General features: G+C 34.6%; 1 protein-coding gene across 1 annotated transcript in view; it reads right to left on the bottom strand.

Moving 5' to 3' along the window:
* Positions 1-7,726: 7,726 nt before the first annotated feature.
* The window catches only part of LOC145293254 (TNF receptor-associated factor 6-like), a 188,780-nt gene continuing 177,981 nt past the window's right edge, over positions 7,727-18,525 (bottom strand). The window contains exons 6-8 of the mRNA XM_080139832.1: positions 17,296-17,367; positions 11,273-11,350; positions 7,727-8,934 (exon numbers count right to left, since the gene is read on the bottom strand). Of these exons, the coding sequence (XP_079995958.1) occupies positions 7,882-8,934; positions 11,273-11,350; positions 17,296-17,367 (1,203 nt within the window). The 3' untranslated portion in view covers positions 7,727-7,881. The remainder of the gene's footprint in view (positions 8,935-11,272; positions 11,351-17,295; positions 17,368-18,525) is intronic.

The following is an 18,525-nucleotide window of genomic DNA, read 5'->3' as shown; positions in this document are numbered from 1 at the left end:
CAATAACCATGCCTTGGAATTTTTCGAAATTTTACACAAACATTAGTCATGGTGAAAGTAAATTTTTCACTTGTGGAGGGGGATCCTGCATGCTTGGCTTATTTTATTATGAATTCTCAACTGTTAACTATTTTAAACTTTTACCAAAAATACAATTAGAAAGAAAACCAGATGCACTATGCAAAAACCACTAAAAACTTAACAGATTTTTCATTTTGTAATTGTAGGCAGCTGAGTATAATTCAGTTTCAACAGTTTCGTTTTTTTTCTTGAGATTTGTACAAAAAAGTCTGCTTTTAATTATTTTTTCTTTTAAAATGTTGAGCTGAAAAAAAAAAATCAGTTCTTTCAATTAATGTTTTCTTTTTCTTCTTTTCAAAGTCGATTATGCTTAAGAAATCAGACTAGACAAAATTGAAGGAATTTTTTTTCCAGGCTCCAATTAAAAAAAAAAAAAAAATGTTAAAAAAATTTTTTTTTTTAAATTTTTTTTATTCATGCTCATGAGAATAAAACCTCGTTTGCCTTCTAAGAATTTTTTTTTTTTTTTTTTTCAGTTGGAGATATCTTTACATAATAGTTTCACATAGATTTCTTTTTTCTTTTTCTCCCTCCTCCTCAGAAAAAGAAAGTGTAGCAGACTCTCGGAATAAGTCCATTTTCCTTATACATGGAAATGATACTAACAACATGTTTCCATGATCTCAATGGAATAAATGTTTTTTTTTTGTATTTTTATTTTTGTTTATTTTTGTATTTTCAATTATTTTTTTTATTTTTTTTTTTATTCAGTTTCAAGAGGAATAAATCATTCTCAATCAACTTTTCCTATTTTTTTTCTAATAGAAATCAAATGAAGTGTGTAAAACCACACCTACAATTACAAATACAGTGAACAACCAACAAACACTTTACCAACTGGTTGGCACCATTTACCTTTAAACAGTAACTCTCTGCTTATCCAGTGTTTCTCAAGCTATCACATGTTTCTAAAGATACGGCAAAAAAAAAAATAAATAAAAACAAACGAAAGTACTGCACATAATTTTGAGATTATTTGTTAGCAATTAATCAACATAAAAAATGGGGGGGGGGGGATGACTCCTGATTTGATTAGACTCACCCTGACATTTTTTTTTTTTTTAAACTATAAAATTTACAGTATTGAAACTTTTACTGCTGTCAAAGTTTTTGTTAAAATAAAAATAGTCTATCTAAATGTCTATGTGAATTAAACTAATGGAGTGATTGATGTCATTCAATGAAACACTTTGTCTAAGATGTACTTCTGCTCTGGAACCTGACTTGTGAAAACCAACTCAAAAAGATTAATCTTTTCTTATTTTGAGCACTGACGATTATTCAATGATCTCATTTTCTCCTACAATCACCTCAATGGCCATTAACATCTTTCGCAGGACCTGAAAGAGGTCCATGTAAGCATTAACAGAAATTATTTCACTGCCAATTTCAATTGAATAAAAAAGAGAATCCTTTCAATCGAGATAACCCTGACCGTGGAATGCTGTTGTTCGTCCATTGGAATGACGAGGACCATCTGATTATCTTGTGGTGTGGGGTAGGGGGAGTTACCGTCCTTTGTGGATGCCTTGACTAAGGGAGTAAACTCCGACAAAAAATTTGGTCTGGAGTCCTGATAAATGCACTGCAATGTCTGGAGTCCTGATAAAGGCACTGCAATGTCTGGAGTCCTGATAAAGGCACTGCAATGTCTTTCTGACAACTCCTGTAGCTGCACTGGCTCTGACAGTATTGGCTTGCCTTTCTATCAGACTTTGTCTGCAATGCAGAGAGGGAAACCCTGGTGACTGGGCAAACCTAGGTCTCTTTATCCCCCACCCAGGCCTGCATCCAGCTTCGAACTGTATAGCTACAGCAGATGCTGCAGTGCACCAGACTAGATGCAGAATGCCATTGTCTTATTAGACAGAAGGTTGCCATCAGTCAATCAGGAATTGTTAAATTCTCATATATGGCCACTTTGGAGAATGCTAAGTAAGTATATTAAAAATGTTTATCTCTTTTTATTGTGGGGTTTAATAATCTTGTTGTATATGCAAATGAAATATGGATAATACTGGAAGAGCCTGAAAAGAAGCTTAATGTCTGAAATTAAATGTTTAAGAACTATCCTTGGAGTGACTTTGTGAGATAGACACAAAAAAAAAAAAAAAAAAAAAAAAAAAAAAATGCAGGTATCAGAAAAAGGCTTTAATATTAACAGATCCATCAAACATATTTGGATATAACATTTCTGAATTTTTCCTGAGGTGAGGATTGGTTATTCATATTATTTGGATTTTTTGGACTACTGCTCTCATCTTAAGTGTGATTTTCACAATGTTTCAGGCGATATAACCTTTAGGACCAGTGGCGCAGTGGTTAGAGTAATTGGAAAAATCAATTGTTGAAGGTTGAAGGTTCAATCCTCAGTGTGGGTGACCGAAAAATACAACTGCAAATTACTTGAGGCCTCTATCCAGTCATGGCTGATGGAACAAGAGCATGCTACCCCCGTGAAGTGATTGTTCAGTAACAAAATGCAATATAGCTACAAAATATATAGGGTGTCTATCCAGTATTCTAGGAGTTAAAAATCCTGGCTGACTACAATTAGTCATCGCTCAACTGTTAAAATATTGACACAAATAACTTTATTCATCAAAATGCAGACAACATGGAGCCTTTAATAAGGGAAAGAATTTTCATGAAAATAACTGTCAATCAAAACTTTTATGCAATATTTAGTAAAATTTAATATATAAGAAAATAATTCACTAGAACAAATTATAAGCAGCGAATCTAGCGAATTATTTTTCTTATATATGCTCTGAAACTACAAAGGATACTCATTGAGCTTTGAACATTTTTTTTTTTTATTAATCCCGCATGATCAGTATATATTATAGATATTTTCAAGGAAATTATTAACCCTTATATATATATATATATATATATATATATATATATATATAAAACAAAAATGTCATATATATATATATATATATATATATATATATATATATATATATATATATATATATATAAAACAAAAATGTCATTGACCCATTAGCAACCATGATCCTGTTTTTATTTTTTTTATGCCCAGAAAGATAACCCCATTCCAGCAATGTTCATATTTTCCAGAGATATCTATACTTTATCATAAAGATTTGAGTGTTTTTCAAATACAGCACCTACTGTTTGCTGTATATTGGCAACACTTATGTGTCAGGTTTCAGTATAAAATGTGAAAATCTAGAATGGAAGGATACAATCAGTTAAATTTATTAATTTCTTGAGAAATAATCCTTATAACGAACCCAAATTTATATACAATATAAATGAATGCTCTATCTTCTAAAGTAAATAATTTTTTCTTAAAATATGTATTTACAACAGATTTCTGGTAATATATTAAAAAAAAAAAGGGGGGGGGCACTAATGAGTTAAGACTAATTATGTGGCATTTTAGGCCAGTGAAGAACAAATTAGTGATTCTGTAAATTTGAATGAGGACACAAGTTTTTCTGTAAAATGTTACTCTTAGAAAAAAATTAAAAAATTATGGTTTTTGTACAGAAATCCCCTATATTCAAAAATAAAAAAACTCTGTATGATGTAGGCATCCATGACGAAACAAAATATCATGCTCCAAAAATTATGTAAATTGATCAAGTAGTTTTACTCTAAATGAAGAAAAACATTTTTAAGCAGTTGATGGGAATGTGTAGTCAGTACAATATAAATCTTGTAAGTTTGAATTATTGTCGAGTTATCTCCTTTAATACCATTTAGATTGCTTTTCAAGATCATTGACGAGACGGCTGCTTCTTGGTTACTAATATAATTTAATTTTATTTAAAAATGAAACTATTTAATCAATGCATATGATTTTTAGAATATGATATTTTCGTTTTGTTTTTAATATGAGTGAATTTGGTACAAAAACCAAAATTAATGTCAATTATAACTTAGCAATCTGCAAGCATACATCAGTAGCGGCTCTGCTAGTTTTAATGTTACCATGTCTCTACAATTTGGAGTTAGTAATCTCGGGAAGATAAATAAAGACAGTAGTTTCCTGTTGCTTTCCATCGTGATTTGGAGGTGCATCTCCTCTAGTTAGTTAAATGTACCCCCAGATATCAATCTAGAAATTTCTACAACTCGGCATGGTACATATAGTGCCTAGCCTTCCAGAATGATTATCCATCTGGTACTGGCCAGGCTCATCGTTGTTTAACTTTAGTGATCTGGCGAGAACCAGTGTGTCAACATGATTGCAACGCAATCATTATTTTTATTTATTTTTTACTTGTATTTGATTAAGTAAAAGTAACGATAATTCCTACTGCAAATAACTTTTCAATGAATCATTTAGATAAATTTACCATTTTATTCACAGTTCAAGAGAAGTGAAACTTTTCTCGGTAACATTAACATGAAAGTGATTATAACAGATCCAGAGTTCAACAAGATATGTGTGAAGAAGGTCGGTGGTTACATTGGCCATAATGCTGTGAAAATAACATCCAAGATGAGAACAGTAGCATGAAAAAATCCAAATAATAAATTTTTTCTTCATATAAAATCATATTTTACTTTCAACTTCCCTGTTGAATTTAAAGTTTGGCAAAAAACCTACTTTTCTAACTAATAAAATCCTTCACTATTTCAATATTTATATTTAATATACAAGTTCATGCCACAAATAATACAATAAAAATGATAGCGCTTCTATATTATAATTAAAAAAAATATTGTATTTCAAGTAAAGCAAACGGTACCTAAGTAATTATGTCGCAGATAGTAACATATTCAAAAATTATAGAAAATGATACGGTAGAAAAATAATTATTCATGAAAAACTTCTTATAAGGTTACATACTGGGTCAGACATATTGAATCAAATGATGTAAGCAAAAGGAGAAGTTACTCCGTTGAAACAATGTTTAGCAAACTATTTATTATATATATATATAAAAACTTGTGAATTTAAAAAAATATAACTTTAATAACTGTTTGAATTTTTAATTCTTTTTATAAAAAAAAAACAACTGATTGAATTTGAGGAATTGAAAACTTAATTACTTTCTCTATTAACTCTCCAATTCAAATCAGTAGATTTTGAAATCAAATTGCTAAATTTTACAAATTTCTTTTGTCATGAATAATTATTTTTCTACCTTATTGTTTTTCATAATTTTTGGATATGTTACTATTTGCAACATGGCAATTACATAGATACCATTTGTTTTACTTGAAATTCAATATTTCTTTAATTGTAATATGGAAGCACCAAATTCATTTAAATGCTCTGCTCAAAATATGAATAAAATGAAAATTGAATATTAAATATTAAAAAAAAAATGTTTAATATTTATTCAGCAGACTTCTCTCACCATAAAGTGGATAGAGGAGGAAAGTGAGACCCATAACACAGTTGAAAGATAGAAGAGCGATATGTACAGTTTCTCATGAGACTTGCAAATGTTCTCTTCTGGCACATTCATTAAGTTAACATAAAACATAACATCAATGTATTTGTGTAGGAAATTTTCCTTCCAATACTCTATTTATCGAAACATTCCTTCTGCAGATTAAAAAAAACAAAAAAACTTACAAATAACTAAAACAAAGAATTAATGTCATTCAAAATTTTTTTTTTTTTTAACAGAGAATCAATCAATGGTAGGGATAGATGCTGAAGCCTCTATTTGGAAATTCTTAAGTTCTAAAAATTTAAAAAAAAAAAAACAAGAAAAAAAAAAACAAACTTTGTATGATGTCATGAAAATCCTTGAAAGATTTTACTTTTCGTACTGATTTTTATAACAAATAAACATTCTCCTTATATATATATATATATATATATATATATATATATATATATATATATATATATATATAAAAACAAAAATTGTCTGTCCCCATTCAGTTTTATTATCCAATGCAGACCTGAAATCTATATAGGATATATTTAGAGGGATGGAAGATTAGCATGCACCAATTTTTTTTTTTTAATTTTAAGACCTGACTTTAAAACCAAACAATAGATATTTACCCCCTCCCCCGTTTTGTTTTTTAATTTTACAAAAAATTTAAAATTAAATGTTATTTAACAAATATAAGGCTGAGTGCACTTTATCTAAGCACTGGCTTATTAAAAATTTGCATGTTTACATTACGGTTCAATTTGATAACAAAAAATAAATCAACAAATAAATACACAACAACAGTTATTTTTCATTCTTTTTTATCCAATTATCCAGGGCATATTTCAAAATATGCCCTGGATAATTGGATTTTTTGATGTTTTTGAAATATGCTCTGGATAAGTAGATAAAAATAAATTGCGAAAACCAATAAAGGCGACAGGTATTTAGCCAGTTGTGATGTATCTGGACATGTATGTACTCTCCCAAATGAAATAATTCTTCAAATTTTACAGAAGATTCATAACTACTTGATTTTGTTTGTTTTGATACAAACATAATCGTTTTTAAATTTTCAGTCTTTCACAGCCATGTACTCTACAAGATTTTCTTCTGATCAAATTATTGGAACGAGGAAAATTCAGGGTGTCTCAAAAAAATGTACTGTTGTGCCCTGTTTTATGTTTGCGAATCCCTTGGGGTGCGTTATCAAGACGATAATGGTCATCAATTTGAACATTTGTAAACATGATTCTTCAATTAAATTTTTTCTTTTGTATTTGAAGTTATTCATAAGAAACGCTTTATCTGCATTTGAAGTGTGAGTACATTTTTTTGAGATGCTCTGCATTTGTTTATTTAAAAAAAAAAAAAAAAAAATTGGTTAAATGAAATGTTTTTGGTTTACGGTATAGCAACTATATGTGGGTTATTTTTTATGTCAAGAACACACAATCTCTATTTCAAATAACTTTTTGATGATTCATTTAAACTGCCATTTTTTATTTTTATTCACAGCTCAGGAGAAGTGAGACGTTTACTGATAGTATTAGTGTGAATATAACAGATCATAGAGACTATAGAATCAACAAACTATATGTAACTATAATACCATTCACATCCTTCATTAGAAGGGTGGATGGGTATAAGTAACAACATTTACTCTCAATTAAAAACTAGTTTTTACTTGTTATAAACAGATGCTTATAAAATAGTATGACTTATTTTGATCATGTGATGAAGTTTGAGAAACAAAAATAAGATGTTTTTAATATTTAAAAAAAAAAAAAAACAGAAAAAAGGGAGGTCATCATATAACATGTTTAACAGAGCAGAAATCGGGAGGAAGGGGTGGGTGGGTAAGAAGAATATAAAAACAACCAATTGTTACCAAACACAATCAAACTTACTTTTCTACCGATCTGCATAGTTTTAAACTTCTGAAAGTGTTTTAAGGATTTGCTAATTTTTTATTTTTTTTTATTTTGTTCAATATCGAATCTTTCGAAGACGGTAAAAAAAAAAAAAAAAATCCCCACACGGCTGACCATGTGTTGGTGTTTCATCCCTTAATAATAAGATTTACCTTACCATTAACCTTAATTCTGACTGACAGCCCTCCCAAACTTGGTGATAAGGAAAGATTTTCTTTTTTACTTGTGTTTGGCTAAGTAAAAGTGACGATAACAAATCTTACACTCAGTTTCGACACTTTAAAAATTTTTACAGATCTGTAGAAAATAAAATTTTCTTGAATTTAGTAAATGTTATCTGTTGTATATTTTGTTCTTTTTTATTTCTCGACTGCTAATCATATTACATGAATGCCTCCCCCAAAAAGAAAAACAATGCAATTAAAATTTTTTTTTTTTTTTTTTTACTTTTCTTTTAAATCTATTAATATTAATCCACTTCTTTTAATTTAAACTTCTGGGAAGACTTGCGCTTTTAGTATAAGGGTATCATTTACAACGTAGGTAGAATTGTCCAAAACATCTAAAGGAACGTATTCCATATAGCCAAATCCTTTGTGATTGCGATGTGTTGTTGGTCGCTGGAAAGCAGCCAACATTGGCTTAGAGACCAAAGTTTCAACGGCATGTTGTCGTTGGTCAGCAACAGGATTTTGGTCGAGGACGGACAGTACGATCTTACCACGGAACGGCCAGCTTAGAATGTCGTCCCATTCTCCCTGCATGAAGTGAATGAAAACCGAGAGGTGCCTGCCAACCGAAAAATCAACTCCGTTGAGATTGCATCGCATGCAAAGTTTATAGCCATAAAAGTTTGAATAGAATGGCGGACTGTGTATCACTGTCATCTCTCCAGTTTCAGCCTCACGCCGCCGCTGTAAGTAATTTTTAATCTTCCACACAAACAAGCCATTACACAGCCGTCCTTCAATGTCGGACAAACTGTTTATCTTATCTTCAAGGGCACGCATCTTCTGCCTCAGATCTTTGTGATTTCGTTCCAAATTATTGTACTTATACTGTAGCTCGAGAAGTTCATGGCTATGCCGTGCCAAACTCTCATCTTGATACGTGTTTCGTTCTTTCAAAGATTGAAATTCAGTATCAAAGAGTTCAGAAGACGATGCACCATCAGCAAGATTAGTAGATTTGCCTTCAGAAGTTGAACGCTCGATTGGAGGAGGTTTTGTTGTAGGACCTGCAATTGACAAGGATCGAACGTTAGGAAGAGTAACCCGTGGCACCCTCCATGGCGCCCCATCAGCAACGCCGGATGCTGCACCCTCAGCTGTCTGCAGCAAGGCAGTCAGGTCTCCAGATATCTCAATCGGATCATGAATGCTCTCCGTCTGATTTTGGGTACTGGTGTTCCCAGATGTTCTTGACGACAAAATACTTTCAATATTCTGGAAATTCAGCAGTTTCACAAAAGCGCAGCACATCAATTGCAAATGTTTCTGTACGTGTGATTTCATGTGTTTTTCCATTTTTTCTCGTTTAATCTGTGGAAATAAAAAAGAAAAGAAAATCACGATTTAAATATTTATCTTGCATTATCGCAACTAAAATTAATAAGCTACATCATCATCATATTCTATTTTACATGTTGATATGAAGCACCATAAACGACAAGGAATGCAGTATGGACTACGAGTTGCAGTGCAGGATAAGTAAGGCCTAAACAGCATTTACTCAGCTCTGCAAGATCTTGAAAAAAAAAAATATTCATCTTCAGATCTAAATTAAGATTTTATAACTGCTTGTACAAACTGTTACAAGGAAGTGAAACTTGGCATCCTAAAATCAGCGGAGAGAGGAAATTAGATGCGTTTGGTTCAGAGTGCCTTAGAAAGATTCTAGGAATCAAATAGTGATCCCAGTATTGAGAAGTTAGGGACCGTACTAACCAACAAGTCAATAATCTACAAACAATGTATAGGCTGGCTCAGACATGCTCTAAGATTGTCTCAAGAGAGAATTGCTAACCAAGTGTTCCAGTGAACCATTGATTGTAGGAGTGGTGGTGGGGGGGGAGTTAACAAAAATGAACTGAAAGCAAACGATCGAGGGAGATTTGATTGCGACGAAGCAGTGCCAACTTAGGAGAGGTGTGGTTAGAGAGTTTATGATTGTGTTATTTTCATTTGTTATATTACAACGTTCAGCTTGGTCAGGACTAAAATGTGTGATCATTTGAAAATACTAGGTGCTGTATGTGCTCTCCAAAGTAGAATCAGTGTTGACTCAGGGGAGACATGGTGGAGGATTACATGACTCTTGTTTCACAATTACATGTGCAGGCACCATTTACAGAGGGTATCCATTGTTTCAAGATTGAATAGAGAGACCAATAAAAAGAAACTGGAAGGACGCTGTGGCTTCAAACAGAAAATAATGGTATACATTGACTGCCTCATGCATCACAGGATGCGGGAGTTTCTAAGTCATGTATTAGATGGCTTTAAGAAATTGACTTTCAAACTAACTTATCTCTGGCCAGGTCTTTTTTTTATCCCTCTTTCTTTCAAATTCATTTTTATCACATTCAAGGATGGAGTACTGTTGCCACACCTGGGCAGGAGCTGCTAGAAAGACCTTATCCTACCTTGAGAGAGTTCAAAATAAACTTTGTGGATTAGTAAGGGATGCCCTTTTTACTTCCCTGCAACCTCTTTCTCACAGAAGAGACGTTGCAAGCCTGTCTCTGTTTTATTGTTATTTTCATGGCAAGTGCTCATCTGAGCTCCAATCTATGCCTCCCCCCTCGCCAAACTTTCACAAGAAACACTCACCTAGCTGAAAGCACTATTAATAATTTCCCCCACTCTTTATCTATGCCTAAACCTAAACATAGATTCCATGAACAATGCTTCTTTCTTAGAACTGCACACCTGTGGAACTCTTCCGTTTGCCTGTTGACAACAATATGGTCGTCTTTAAGTTCAACGTGAACAAGTTCTTGATGAACCGTTCCTGTTAAGTAATCCAATTTACCAAATTTCCATTATCACGATATTGTCCCATTGACTACTGTACACTCTTTAACCCTCGCGCTGACAAACCCAGTAGCAAGTTTGCATAAAAGTTGCTTTAATAGTCAAACAGCAGCAGGAGGAGGAAAATAATCATACATAATAAGTCGTACAATTTTAGTAAACCCCCTTATGTACGATCAAAATATGGCATGACTAAATGTCTAATTTGGTTGTTGCTGATTCAAGCAACTTTACATGTTTCTATATGGCAAACAGCAGGAGTAGTCAGTCATAGAATGATTGGGAATAATTTGGTTGTTGCTGATTCAAGCAACTTTACATGTTTCTATATGGCAAACAGCAGGAGTAGTCAGTCATAGAATGATTGGGAATAATTTGGTTGTTGCTGATTCAAGCAACTTTACATGTTTCTATATGGCAAACAGCAGGAGTAGTCAGTCATAGAATGATTGGGAATAATTTGGTTGTTGCTGATTCAAGCAACTTTACATGTTTCTATATGGCAAACAGCAGGAGTAGTCAGTCATAGAATGATTGGGAATAATTTGGTTGTACATATTTAGTAAAACCGTACAAATGAGTGACTGGCAAAACAAATCATTTGCACAATGTTAACACGACTATATTCTTTCATATTTTCTTTTTTTTCCCCCGTTGTCTTAATAAAACTGCATCTGACAGGATTTGAACTTTCTTTATCAACTCTCATATCAGTGAATACAATGACCAGTACTAATGAAGCTAAGCTACACACAAGCATTTTGATTGAACAGAAAAATTATTGTCAAGATGCAGGGAATTTTCTCACGTATATTTCGTATTATCAAATGTTTTAGAAACTTACTTCTTTGTGACATCCCAAGAGAAAGAAGCAACATTTGACAGTTGCGTGCGGACAAGTGGTGGCTACATGCTCAGCAATCTGGAAAGAAAAATAAAAAAATAAATAAAACGGTATTCAAAAGTGACAATAAGTCCATATATATACACACACAATGATTAGTCTTTAGATATTAAAAAATTATTGACAAACAATTACAAAAAAATAAATATTTACATTAGCTAAAGTCAACTCTCTCTCTGAAGGTCTTTTCTTGGATTCTTCATATTCATTAACTAACAGGCCTACCCAGTGTTGCTCAATGCAAAAGTAACATTTATTAATACTGCTATTTCTCTATCCTTCTCTATATCTTTCTCCCTCCCTCCCTCTTCCACACAGCCCATTCCTGGGCATGTATACACAAACAATTCTCCTTTATATAATAGATTCTTTGAAGAATGAGTTGGTGTTTTCTTTCCAAGTTAGTACATAAAATGTCTGAATAGATATTTATTTTTTGAATAACAAGCAAACAATTTTTTTTTTCGTTCAAATCAAAATAAATAGGTAGTTTTTTTTTTAGTTTTTTTTTTATTCAATCTTCATCCCAAACAAGGCAAGTGCCACTTTGAAGTAAGGGGCTTTTTTTTTACATAATAAACCAATGATAACAAGTAAATGTTTTCTTAAATGATGTTGGCTGCTGTGATTTCAGCATTTCAACACCTTTCAGCATTTTACATAAACTGCCCCCACAAAAAATCCAATGATAGAATGGTCCTTATTCTGTATAAATACCAACATTTTTTTTTTTTTTTTGTAATCACAAAACCTACTATAAAACAATCAAATTTTATATATATGTTGTCTGTTTAGGAGAGTTTCTAGCTGTGGTCATGGCAACCAAATGTAACAAAATTCTTTTAGCCAATCAAATCGTATCTTTACTAAATAAAAGATTTTACACCCAAGTTTGTCACACAAGGAATTTTGCCCCTTTTTCTTGAAGAATTGTTAAAATTTTTGATAACTTTCTTTAAAGTCTGAATCTCTTACATATTGCTTTCCCTATTTTCTGTTTTTTTTTTTAAAACCAACACAAACTCAAGTATCTGCAGAATGTATTCTTGGTTCCTCCTCTTCTCTCTCTCCCAACTGTCGAACACAGCATATAATAACAAAACTCTAAAGCACGTCTGACAGCACTGACTTCTGCCAACAGTCTGCTCCTCCTCTTAACAACACAGGCTTTTTATATGGCAAAATCGTTCACCTCTATTTGCATATTCTCCTAACTCACATGATCACTACTCTATAAATACGAGTCTTGACCGTTTCTTTTCTTTCTTTTTATTTATTTTCGGTGACCGACCCGCACGTGGTCTATCCAGGTAAGTCACGCATTTCTCCACACTCCCCCCTGATCCCATGATCACAAACAGGACATGCGGGCAATCGTCGTTGGCGGGTACTCCTTCGAAGAATCGGGGGCAGCACTTCCTCATTGCTGTTTTCTTCATTACCACCATCATTACTACCAGTCTGTTCCATTATCCCGTCTCGTGAGGTTTCGCAATCACGGGGGGTGGGCAGTATTCGTCTCTGTCGAGTATTTCGATGAGGCATTACTTCCTTGTGTCCATCGCTCTCCTCACTATTGTCATCAGTATGTCCCATCATTCCCTCGTCTGGTTCTGTTGGTGGTGTTTCTATGCTCACCTGAAGGGGCAGTAAGTGATCAGGATCATCTCTGAACGGTGTGTGATCCTCCTCATCGTCCTCAGAATCAGAAGAGGTATAACAAGGGCAGATATCTTTTACGTGACGTGGTATGCCACCAATCAACATGGTCTGAGGACTTATGATTTCGTCTATTTTTCCCCGGAAAAATTTCATAGTGCACCCAGCATTCGGGGGTTTTATCCAAACAAGGTCTCCCACCTGATATGGTGTATTGACAACACTCACCACTGATGGTATGGCATCAACTCCTTTCACACGCTGTTCATATTGGTAAATCCCATTGGCTGGTGCAGTTGCTGGTGTTGCATTGTCCTTGGGTGTTATATTATACCAGTACACAGCTTCTGGAATAGAGCACTGCGTCCTGGCTGCAATTCTTTTGATGGTGCGGTGACACCGTTCTGCTATACCATTACCCTCGGGATAATATGCACACCGATAATGCATTTTAATCCCCCATTCGTGCACGAATTTCTGAAATTCTTGACATTGAAATGTGGCGGCATTATCAGTCAGAATTTCAATCGGGGCACCACGTTCAAAAAAGACGGCTCTCAACTGTTGTATAATGCTGGCTGCATCCTGTCGTGTCAACAGGCGCCATATTGTGAAACGCGTCAGGCCACAATCCATCATGGTCAAAAAATGTTTGTCCCCATAATGTGTTATGTCCATCCCTACTCGCTGCCAGTTGCCCTCAACCTCGAGTTTCCCTTTTTGCCATTGGGATGGTGCCGGATCAATTCTCTGACACTCTTCACACGAACGTATGGCTGCTTTCACTGATGCTTTTGTAGTTGCAGGGCATACTCTTCGGACAAAATATGCAGTCCTCTGAATTCCAGGATGTCCAATCTGCTGGTGTATCATACGGATCTGGTCAGGTGTTAATTGATCCGTTACAGTCGCGCATGTTTGTTGTTGAAGATCGGATCCCTGCCTCATTGTATCGATCCACCTCTTTGGTACTCGAGTCAAGCTATCAGCCAAATTCTGCATCGACGAGACTAACGTAATGTCTACCTGCAAGCTGTATTCGTCAACTAGGCGCTTAATTATTGCTAGTCTCCTTCGTACTAGCATTTCACTTGCAGCTCTAGTCTTAACTCGAGCCTTTCCAGTCAAGGTGTCGGTTAACCAATGGTAAACACACAATGAGTCAGTGTGGAGATGCACAACATTAGTCTGCCATTGCAATGCGAGATTAAGACCTTTTAACATGGCATCAAGTTCTGCCAAATTTATATGTTGGGCATCATTTTTCGGACGAAGCCAGCATGCATCTTCCACAACAACACCTAGTTGCTCCAACACGACACCTGTAGCCAACGAACTTGCGTCAACCCATGCATTTAGTTCGTTTCCAGACACTTGCCACTCACCCCGGGCAGGGTCATTCCTATGCACTCTGGACAACATTTCAGCCATCATTTGTTGGAGAGAATCATCATCCGCAACATCGTCCCAGACGTTCCTGTGGGTATGGTATTAACCAACCGTTGTCAATCCACATCTGAAGTTCTTCTTCATATGCGGCCCTATTCTTGGTAGAAACTGCATACTCTGGAATCGTGTTGCACAGCCGATTTGGTTCCTGGCCCATGGCCCATTTCCACTTTGCAGTCCACACCCTTTCGTTGTCATCAAATGTAGCACAGAAGTCCTTTTCTTCAATCGACATGGCTGCACAGACGTCTTTCCCTTCTCCAAGCCTGATACCTCTAGCTGCTGTGATTGTAACGCCTCCTAGTGCTTGTATTGCATCAATTCCAAGCAACATGTCGTAGCCAAGGGGTTTCTCCTGCATCATCAGAACGTCAACTTTAGCTGTGTCACCCTTCTCAGTACAGATTGTGACTGTCCCTTCACCACAACATACCCGTGATAAGCCATTGATGGTCATAACGCCGACTGGGTTCCTCCGCCACACCGGACAGCAATGGGCACTAACTATAGACCGGGAACACCCCGTGTCTATAAGTGCTGAACACTGCACATCATCAAGTTTAACGCTAATGACAGGCAATCCTGTGTTTATTGGTTGGCAGGGGGCAAGGGTAGCGATAGTACCTTGCCCCCAACTTCGTTTCCCGAACAGTTGCGAGATATGTGCCCAAACTTATTGCAGCGATAGCATTGCACTGGTCTCTTTGATTGTGGATATACACCTCTCCTATCACTCCGGCACTCTTTAGCAAAATGATTGGCCTCCCCACATTTATAGCACACTGGGGTGGCATGCTTATTACTATCTGGAAGAGAGTCCACATTGCCTCCATGTCGAAAACGAGCTGCTGCTGCAATTGGTTCTTGTTCCTTACAGATGTTTCGAGCTCGGGCCAATAACTCATCAGTTGACAATTCATCGATTCTTGATGATGCCCGCAACAGTTTACTGACCTCCTCGGGTAGGCCTACCAAAAAAGCACAGCTTAATATTTTATCGTTGACCCCATCAAACGGTACAGATAATTTTCGCAGGTCGGCTAGGTACACGTCGACTGTTTCCTTAGGTTGAAGTGTCCGGCTCGTGAACTGTTGCCATGCAACAAATGGATCTGTACCAAACGCTGTATACAGGCTCTGCTTGATTTCATCCCAGTCTGGTTCATCCCCAAGTTGTTGGTAGACTGCATAGGCCCCTCCGGTTAGCCTCAAAGGGATAACTGTGGCTGGTTCTTTAATTTTGCACAGTTTACAGATTTTCTCTGCCTTTTCAATCCATTCGACGACAGCCGGTCCAGTGGTAGATCCGTCGAACTCGGGTATTAAGCGAATGTCGAATCTGTCCATTGTTAGTCACCGCACACCAAGCGCCGAAATAGCTTAAAACCAACACAAAGTCAAGTATCTGCAGAATGTATTCTAGGTTCCTCCTCTTCTCTCTCTCCCAACTGTCGAGCACAGCATATAATAACAAAACTCTAAAGCACGTCTGACAGCACTGACTTCTGCCAACAGTCTGCTCCTCCTCTTAACAACACAGGCTTTTTATATGGCAAAATCGTTCACCTCTATTTGCATATTCTCCTAACTCACGTGATCACTACTCTATAAATACGAGTCTTGACCGTTTCTTTTGTTTCTTTTTATTTATTTTCGGTGACCGACCCGCATGTGGTCTATCCAGGTAAGTCACGCATTTCTCCACATTTTTAGGTACAACCCTCCCTCTCCTTCAAAAAACATGCCGAAATAAGGAGAGGAGGATGAAAAGAAAAAAAAATCAAAACAAAATAAAAGTTTAAAGTTTTAATCCTCATAAAATCTTTTGTGAAATCTCATGACTACTATTTAAAGCAGCTCTCAAAAATGAATCACACAAAGTTGTATTTCAACAGTTAACTACCTAAATAAGATAACAGAACTAACTATGACTAATCCTTATTGAAATAATGACATAATTCAATGAGAAAAATGAAATCAAAGGCATGACGGGAAAAAATGAAACCAATACTGAAATTGAAATCGTTATATTGTCTAACTCTAACAAAAGCTGCAAAAATAGCCCCCCCCCCAAATAAAAATATATAAAAAATATGTCAGAAGATTGTATATAGTATGAAACATACATTACATGGAAACACAATAAATAACATCTGACAACATTTATTTATTCATTGTAATTTATTAGCATAGAAGAATATAAAATGTTCAACAATTTTATGCATCTCATATAAAACACACTTTTTGAGTCAGATAATCTTAGGACATTCTGATACATAGCAAATTGAAGGCCAGGGGATAAAATAAGTGGAGAACCTGTTTTAGATAAACTAAAATTTTATTAAATTTTTAGCATTCAATAAAGAATGTAGACAGAAACCGGTTCTTGTCCAAAATGTCACCTATATTAAAAAAACAAAAATAGGGAAAAATATGTATGATGTACCCGTGACAAAACAAAAATATCATATTCCAGAACTTGTGTAAATTGATAAAATAGTTTTATTTTATAAGGAAAATCATTTTTAAGCAATTAATGAGGATTTTTAGGCATTACAACATAAATCTTCTGAGTTTATATTATTGTTTAATTATCTCCCCTTGCTTCTTGACTGTTTTTTAAAATAGCGGGCGGGCATGACAGATTTCTTTTTGGTTACTTCAAAATTTGATTTAAAAAAAAACGACTTGATCAATTTACGTGATTTTTAGAATATAATATTTTTGTTTTGTCATGGGTAGGTGCATCATACAGATTTTTCTTCATTTGCTTTTTTTTTTTTTTTTTTTTTAAATATAGGAAGAATTCTGAACAAGAACCAAAACATTAATTTATTCATAGAAAAATGTGTTACCTTTTCTCTCATAACGTCTTCTTTGCAAAGATCACATGGAACCATCCGTGCTGGGCAAATTATCTCGTGTTCCTGACAAAAGGGATAAAAAAAAAAAAAAAAAAAAAATGAACAATGGATTTTCAAAATTAATGAAAATTAATTAAAGCTTTTAAAAGTTTCTAAAAGGACAAAGTCGAATATAAAAAAAAAAAAAATTAATTGCAGGATTTAAAAAAAAAAAAGAAAATTTGCAAGATACTGGAAAAATAAAAAAAAGTAGAATTTGGATAATATGGATTAAAAGAAAGCAACAATTCTATAAAATTTACAACATGCATCCATAAAAAATAAATGGTGTCATGTATAAATAGATATTTTAAATATGGTTTTAAAAAATGCTCCACAAATAAAAAAAAACAAAAAAAAACAAGTGAAGCATGCATGGTCCCCAGTGAGTGCACAGTGAACGAGGCATAAAAAAAAAAATGACTAAGTTCAGCATTTACCCCCCTCCCCATTCAGCCCCAAAAGTCCCCAAAGAACGTCAAATCCTGGTGAAAATGAATAAACAATGCAGTTTTAGGCTTTAACATGTAAATTTGAGTTCTGCACCATGCAAAAAGAGAAATGACTAAGTCCATCATTTGTCCCCCCACCCCCAACATTTAAGCCGCAAAAGTTCCCAAAGGCCTTAACATATTTAAATCGGAGTTTAGCACCATGCAAAACTGCCCTAAAAGAGCCCCTGGAGCACAATCAAGTATAGACAAACAAAATTATATAGAAATCAGTTACAACTTTTCAGAAAGTTTTATAAAAATCTAAGGCATCAATTTTTTTTTAATAAGCACTAAAGTGTCAATTTTAGTCATTTTAACCCAAAAGGTACCCCTGGGGGAGGGCCGCAACCAGAGTTTCCCCGGAAAATCCATTCTGTGACTTTTTTACTTATATTTAATGTTTGTGCAAAATTTCAAAATATTCCAAGGCGTAGTTATTGAGAAAAGTGCGGACGGACGAACGGACAAGGGTGAATTTACAGGTCCACCCTCCTTTTGTCGGGGGAACAAAAAAGTGTTACATACATTTATACAAAGTTAAACTTTTTTTAACTACATGGGTTAAAAGATATTTTTTCTACATGAATCAAAAATAAAATGATTGTTTTTTATCAGTTGCAAAATGTTTAATGCATACATGTGAGTTTGGTAAAAGGCCAGTGCAGTCAAACACTAGATAAGAGTTGAA

This window comes from Euprymna scolopes, chromosome 14 (assembly GCF_053919585.1).
Source record: "Euprymna scolopes isolate OS-2025 chromosome 14, ASM5391958v1, whole genome shotgun sequence".
Classification (NCBI taxonomy): domain Eukaryota; kingdom Metazoa; phylum Mollusca; class Cephalopoda; order Sepiida; family Sepiolidae; genus Euprymna; species Euprymna scolopes.
This window is presented reverse-complemented; position numbering and strand designations above follow the sequence as displayed.